The 7,056-nt window shown below is 42.6% G+C and overlaps 1 protein-coding gene across 1 annotated transcript in view; it reads left to right on the top strand.

The window, feature by feature from the left end:
- The first annotated feature begins 209 nt into the window (after positions 1-209).
- The window catches only part of Chic1 (cysteine rich hydrophobic domain 1), a 91,761-nt gene continuing 84,914 nt past the window's right edge, over positions 210-7,056 (top strand). The window contains exon 1 of the mRNA XM_004648232.2: positions 210-629. Within this exon, the coding sequence (XP_004648289.1) occupies positions 340-629 (290 nt within the window). The 5' untranslated portion in view covers positions 210-339. The remainder of the gene's footprint in view (positions 630-7,056) is intronic.

The raw sequence follows: 7,056 nt of genomic DNA on the forward strand, positions 1-7,056 counted from the left end.
GAGTGCAATAATACCATGTTTTAGCTCATAGAAAGTGCAAAGGCACATCGCTCAGACCCGGGGCTCGAGCCGCACCTGCAGAGCGGACGTCCCCAGTCCAGCTCGGCTCTCAGACCCCCTCCCTCGCAGCCGCGCAAGCGTACAGCGAATTGGCTCCGTCTCCCGCGTGCCCCCGCCCTCGCCGGGCCCCCGCCGGCTGCCCAGGACGCAGGCGCGGCTCCACGAGCCTAGTCCCAGCCTCCCTCTCCGCTCTCCCGCCTCAGTTCCCCCTCCTCCTCCTGCACCTCCGCAGGTTCAAACTCTCCTTGCGGAGCGTGGCTGCGATCACGGGGTCACGTGATGAGCATCCTGCTGCCCAACATGGCGGAGTTCGACACCATCTCGGAACTGGAGGAGGAGGAGGAAGAAGCAGCAACGTCGTCGTCGTCGTCGTCGCCGTCGTCGTCGGTGTCTGGGCCCGAAGATGACGAGGAAGATGATGAGGATGAAGAGGAGGTGGAGGAGGAGGAGGACGAAGAGGAAGGGGTAGAGGAGGAGGAGCCGCCCCCGCCGCGGGTCGTGAGCGAGGAGCATCTGCGGAGATATGCCCCCGACCCTGTGCTGGTGCGGGGCGCCGGCCACATCACTGTGTAAGGGGCCGTAGGGTTGGAAAGGCCGAGCTCTGGCTGCAGGGAAAATGGGCAGGGGATGGGGGACCCTGGGGGGATGGGTGATCTAGAGGAGCAGTTAGCGAAGGACACCTGCTCCGAATGGAGCCCGCGGGAGGGAGTAGATGCGAAGGGAGCGAGCAGGATGTGTTGGTGTACCAAATGCAGCTTTCTACTGAGCGTGAGGCAGGGAAGTTAGGGGTTTGCGAGCCAGAGGCACTGGGGTGGGGGTGAGCCTCCTGTTTTTGTATGTGTGCTGGCAGGTGAATAGAGTCCAAACTGCAGGGTGTACGCGAAGATTCTTTGCTGCCAACGTTAAGAGTCTACGGGAAAACAGGGACTGCTGTGACTTGTGACAAGAGCTAGGCTTCGATGCTTGAAAACAAAGATACGTTTTGTGACTATTGTAAATATCCATCCACCCACGTATTCATCCATCCCTTCTTATCTAATTTTTATATGAATGAATACAACCATCGGCGCTCTCTTCGAGCGCCACTCACTCTCCTTTAAATATTACACCATTAGCGGTTCAGATTCTAAGTACTACAGCTTCAGGAGCCTCTGCTGCTACTCACCTTCTACTTTTTCCTGGCCCTGTGACCTTGAGTTGCTTCCCATTTCTGTGCCTTGGTTTCTCCAGCAGTAAAATGCGGAGTTGGAGTGGATTTTTTAAAAAAATTAATTGATAAGTATTTGGGATACATAATAATCACACTCACCTTGGGAATTGATATCTGTATATGATTTCTAAACCCTTTCAGCTGTGAGATAATGTAAGATACTTCCAGGTTTTTTTTTTCAGGCCCAAATACTAAATTTGCAAAATTTAAATATATATGGAAATAAGTCTTCCACGAACTGAGGACCACTTCTTCAAAATATCGAGGGGAAAAAAAGAAGAAAATATCCGGGGTAGCTTTTTAAAAAAAAAAATTAAATATTGTATCGTACGTAATAAAATAAAATGGGAGTGGTTTCATAAGATTGATTGGGAAGCAAGAAGAAAAAATTGGTATTTCTCTGGTCTTTGAAGAATGCTTCCACATTTTTATTTGCTTGAATTATAAATATTCGGAAGTTTGAGTGTCCTGCTATATTCATTCTCATAACTGCTTTACTGCATTTTCAAAATAGGCCTGTGATTTCCTTTACACTGTCTATAATTTTGATGATGGCTCTCCCAGAGCCCCTGACTTTGAGTTGCGTTCATATTATATGAAATCATCTACTGCGAACGACCTGCTCCATTGTTGTAGCTTTTAATCTTTTGTAAACCACGTTGAGGGTTTTGACTGTGATACGGTTTTGTAGTCTTTGCATGAAATGCATTAACATATTTTGAAATAGTAGAAGGATTTGGGGAGGGTTTTAGACCTGGTTTTTGATTAGGCAATTTAAAGGAAGTTTTCCTTCATCCAAGGATTTTGCAGGTAGCCTATGGTGTTCAGATGCCAGCTTACCAAGCTGTTTTACATCTGTTCTTTAGGTAGGGGGAGGTGTTTTATTAGTCAAGCTACTGTAATTGGTTTTTGCAGGGAAGGTTCCTTTCATTCAGATTATTTTACGTAACCTCAGCAAAGGTATCTTATTCTAGCCCATCATTTTATTTTCAGCATTCCAACTTTACCAGTTATTTTCTAAAATTCAGAGAGTAGGAAAGGAGCAAGAAAACAAAATAAGTTCCCTGAAACTGATTGGTGGTTCCATTCAACTCTCTGTACAACCATGGTCAAGTGCTTATGAACTTATTTTCTTCATTAATAGCAGAACACTGACATTTGGTATTCCGGGGCCCTGAAAGTAAAAATTCTGGAGTTACAACTGTGAATAGTAAGTTTATTTGATTGAAGCTAAAACTGTAAAAGCACCAGCTGGTTCTTGGATCACTAGATAGGTGCCAGGTTTGGAAACTTATTTAGGTTTATTGTATACATTCTTTCACCTAGAAAACACATTTGATATTAAATGCCTGGGATTTGAGGAAATAATGAAAACTTTAGAGAAAATTGTGCTGAATCTGAGAAACAGGCTATGGTAGTTTTTTTTTTTTTTGTGGAACTGGGGATCGAACTCAGGCCCTTATTCTACTGAGCCATCTCCCTGGCCAAAACCTTCCTTAATTAGGTGAAGTAATATTAGGAAATCTCCAGCATTGCAAAAGTAAGAACAATAAAATATCAACTTCTGTTGAATTTTTTTCTGGCATAGGAATATTTGAGTTGCCTGAAACTATATGCCTTATCTATTTTTGCTTTTGTTTTTGTGTAATGCTCGAGATTGAAACTAGGACCTTGCGTGTGCTAGGAAAACTCTTATTGAGCTATATGCCCAGCCCTATCCTTATCTGAATGAAATCAATCTTTCTTTCTTTTTTTGATCGGAACCAGGGATTGAACTCAGGCCCTTGCGCTTGCCAGGGAAGCGCTTATTCCACTGAGCCATTTCCCCGGCCCCCCTGAATGAAAGGTTTCTTATTTGCTGTCAACCCTGAGGTTTTTTCATTCAGTGTGGCACAAGCATGCAGGATAGATTGGAGTGGAGAGAGGCAACAAACTGCCAGTGAATAAACATTTCATTGTTTATTCTGTAAGGATTTTAATTTTCGTCATTTTAGAATTTGAGAACCACTACTGCTTGTCATCCACATTCAGAAGGCTCGAAGGAAATATTTTAAGGGTTTCACAGGTACGAAGGGATAGATGTTGAAGGTAAATATATTTAACGTTATTCAGACTGAGTACATCTTTTTTTTTTTTTTTTTTTTTTCAGAGCTGGGGATTGAACTCAGGCCCCTGTGCTTGCCAGGCAAGCACTTATTCAACTGAGCTATCTCCCCAGCCCCAAGACTGACTACATCTTAAGCCCAAGGGTTTTTTCCATTCCACATGGGCTATGTTTCTGGTTGCTGTGTTTCTGACTCTGGTGCCACCATTCTGATCTATCTCTCAGGGTAATATTTAAAATCTTTGAATTATATTGACTCTTCCTTCTCCTTGAATTACCTTGTGCCCATCTTTCCTAGACCCATGGCATCACTGTCTTTTGAAAATTCTTTTCCATTTTCTTCATTCCTGTTTGGCACTACTCTGGTTTGGGTTGCCATCATCTTCTGCTTGAATTATTGGCAGTTTGTTGCCTCTATCCACTCTAGTCTGTTCTGTATGCTTGTGCCAAACTAATTTTCTTTAAACACAGTTTAATTATGTCACTCTCCTGCTGCTAACCTGCACTGGATCTTAATTAGCTCTAAGTTTCTATGCTGCCTTCTTCCAACTTCAGGGTTCAAGGACTTCTTTTTTGTTTTTTGGCAGAACTGGGGATTGAACTCAGACCCTTGCGCTTTCCAGGGAAGCGCTCATTCTACTGAGCCATCTCCCTGGCACCTCAAGGAGTTCTTGTACTTACCGAGTGTACCCCTTCCTTTTGTACCTTCCACAGCCTTCTCTTCCAGCCTGCTTGTAGATCTTGCCTGTCAGGCAGCCCTTTTATCTTCAGTATGGTCTCTTTCTATCCTTTGACTTGCTCACACTGTAATGTATTTAATCTTTCTGATTTGTTGAAATAAGACAAAAGTTATCTAATAGTTCCTTTGGCTATTATGTAATTTTTCCCTTGTCCTCCAAATTTTGTAAGGCTAGCTATATTAACTGTATTTATTTCCTCTGATCTAGATTCTTTTTGACTCTTTTATATTTATTTATTTGGCGGAACCGGGGATTGAACTCAGGCCCTTGCGCTTGCCAGACAAGCACTTATTGTACTAGCTATCTCTCCTGCCCTGATCTAGATTCTTTTGTTTTTTTGTGGAACTGAGGATTGAACTCAGGACCCTGTGCTTGTCAGGCAAGCACTTATTCACTTATTCTACTGAGCTATCTCCCTAGCCCCCCTGATCTAGATTCTTGAACTTCAACCACAGAGGGTTTCACCTTCAAACAATGGTTTTGAAGTTACCATTATCTTGATTGCTAAGTCAGTGGACATTTTTCATTCTTTATCTTTCTATCCTCCATACTGCATTTGACACTTCCGACTCTCTCTTCCTTGGAGACTTCTACTCCAGGGTGTCACAAACACCCAGGCCTTCAGAAGTAAGATAAGTTACAGTTGGTGCAGCTCAAGTAGGATAGGATCTTAGTTGAACTGTTTTGGGATAAGAAAGAGTTAATGTGGAGACTGCAGGGCATGTCTGATGAGGAAAAAGGAAATGGGGTAGCATAACCAAGAACACTTGGTACTCAAGGACGCCCTGTTTTGGCGTTCTTGCTCCCAGATACCTAGCAGGTTCTCACATATGGTATATCCTGAACATTAATCTTGGACATATATGGTGGGATCTTGTTATGTTCACCTAAAGTAACCCAAAGGCTGAGACTCAAGATAAATAAAAATAAAGACCAAAGAAAGGGCAGCAGCCTTTTTGCTCTAGCCCTTACTTTGCTTACATTAAGTGGCTGTGTGTCTTTGTGATCAGTGCCCCAGTGAGTCTTTCCCAGCAGAACTGGAAGGCATATGTCTTACTTAAAGGTGCTCAGGGCCAGGGAGATGGCTCAGTGGAGTAAGCGCTTCCCTGGCAAGCACAAGGTCCTGAGTTCAATCCCCGGTCCCCCCCCCAAAAAAAAAGCTTTATTTGGGGGCCCTGGCCCTAGCTCAGTTCTTTAAGTGGCTGCTTCCACAAAGCTGTCAACCTCAGGTTGCTGTAGTTAGATCCCCACAACACTCCAGCCAGCCAAACCTGCTCTGAAGGCATTCGGAGCAAAACAACAACAACAACAACAACAACAACAACAACAACAACAACAACAACAGCAACAACAAAACCTTATTAAAGGTGCTCAAATTCTGATTAAAAGAAAATATTTGGCCAGCCCAAAACTTGACTCTCCTGATTCTCCTTGTACTTCTCAGGCTATTTCTTAACCTCATTCAATGGGCTCCTCTTCCTTTCTTGTCTCTTAAAAGTACCAGTGATCTCCAGAGCTTTGTGCTCAGCTTTCTACTCTTCTTTTCTCTCCCTAGTTGGTCTCATCTTATGGTTTTAATTGTCTGATGTCTCTCAAATTTATATCTCTGTAGCAGACTCTGCTCGGCATTTTACCTGGGTCTTTTCACTTAATGGCCCACTGTCATCTTAAGTTTAATGTGTTTAAACAGAATTTAGCTTCCTGTCTACTCCTATCCCCACAATCTGGGAAATGCCTTCCAAATTTGTATTCTCTGTCTTAGCTGAATATTCCTCTACCCACCCCATTGCCCTTCCTTGGTTCCCTTCCCCACTCATTACTTCCCACAGCTAAGAAATCAGCAGAAATTAGAAACTATGTGACCCCCAAATTGGCTCTTTTTTTCCCTTTCCGTCACTTCTATTCTTCAGGCCCCTTTTAGCACCCTAACTAGTTGTTTTGCCTTCATTCTTAACACTCTTACATGCATCTGCCTGCCTGCTATTAGAGAGTAAGACATCAAAGTTCATATCTAACGAAACTACTTTCTTAAGATTATTCTGTAGCTTTCACTTCACTCCCAGGAAAGTCTAAGCGTATATGAGTGGACCTTCTCCCTGACCCTACCAGCATGGCAGGCCCGGCGATTGAGCTTGAACTCCCAGCCCCTGCGTCTAAGCAGATGCTTTAATCCACTGAGCTATTTGGCCGGTCATTTTCTTCTTTTTTAAAAAATAACTATTTAGGGGCCGGGGAGATGGCTCAGTAGGATAAGTGCTTGACTGGCAAACGCAAGGATCTGAGTTCAATCCCCGGTTCTGCCAAAAACAAAACAAAACAAAACAAAACAAAACAAAACATTTAGAGCCAATGTGTTGAAATACGGAAAATATACATCTCATGGGATTTTTTTGGTTATTAATAGATATTACCATGTTCTTTATAGTCTTAAAATATATGGACATTTACTGTTGCTAGAATACTGGTATAGACATTAGAAACAATAGATTGCCAATTCTCAGGAGTTCATAAATTATTTCATTAAAATTCATCTTAAAAAGCTGAGGTTATTAAGCATAGAATAAAGATGATGATCCAATTTGTGAAGCAGCGGATCTCTGCAAAAACTTAGTACTACAAATTCTGATACTTCTCAAACCAGATAGTGGAATGATTTTGCTCTTATCTTTGAAAAATTAGAGTAATGTACTGTTAATTTATATTTATAGACAAATTATTTTATAAGGCTTTAGATTTTGTGAATAGTGAAGTTATCTATGGTGACTTGTCACTGTAAAGTGCAGTGAGCCTTGGTTATTCTTATATAGAGTGATCTGCACAGGATCTTTTAAAAATCTCTTTGTGGGGGCCAGGGAGATAGCTCAGTAGAACAAGCATTTGCCTGGCAAGCGTAGGGTCCTGAGTTCAATCCCCGGTACTGCAAAAAAAAAAAAAAAAAAAAA

The sequence above is a fragment of the Octodon degus genome, unplaced genomic scaffold, assembly GCF_000260255.1.
Source record: "Octodon degus isolate 3935 unplaced genomic scaffold, OctDeg1.0 scaffold00372, whole genome shotgun sequence".
In the NCBI taxonomy this organism is placed as follows: domain Eukaryota; kingdom Metazoa; phylum Chordata; class Mammalia; order Rodentia; family Octodontidae; genus Octodon; species Octodon degus.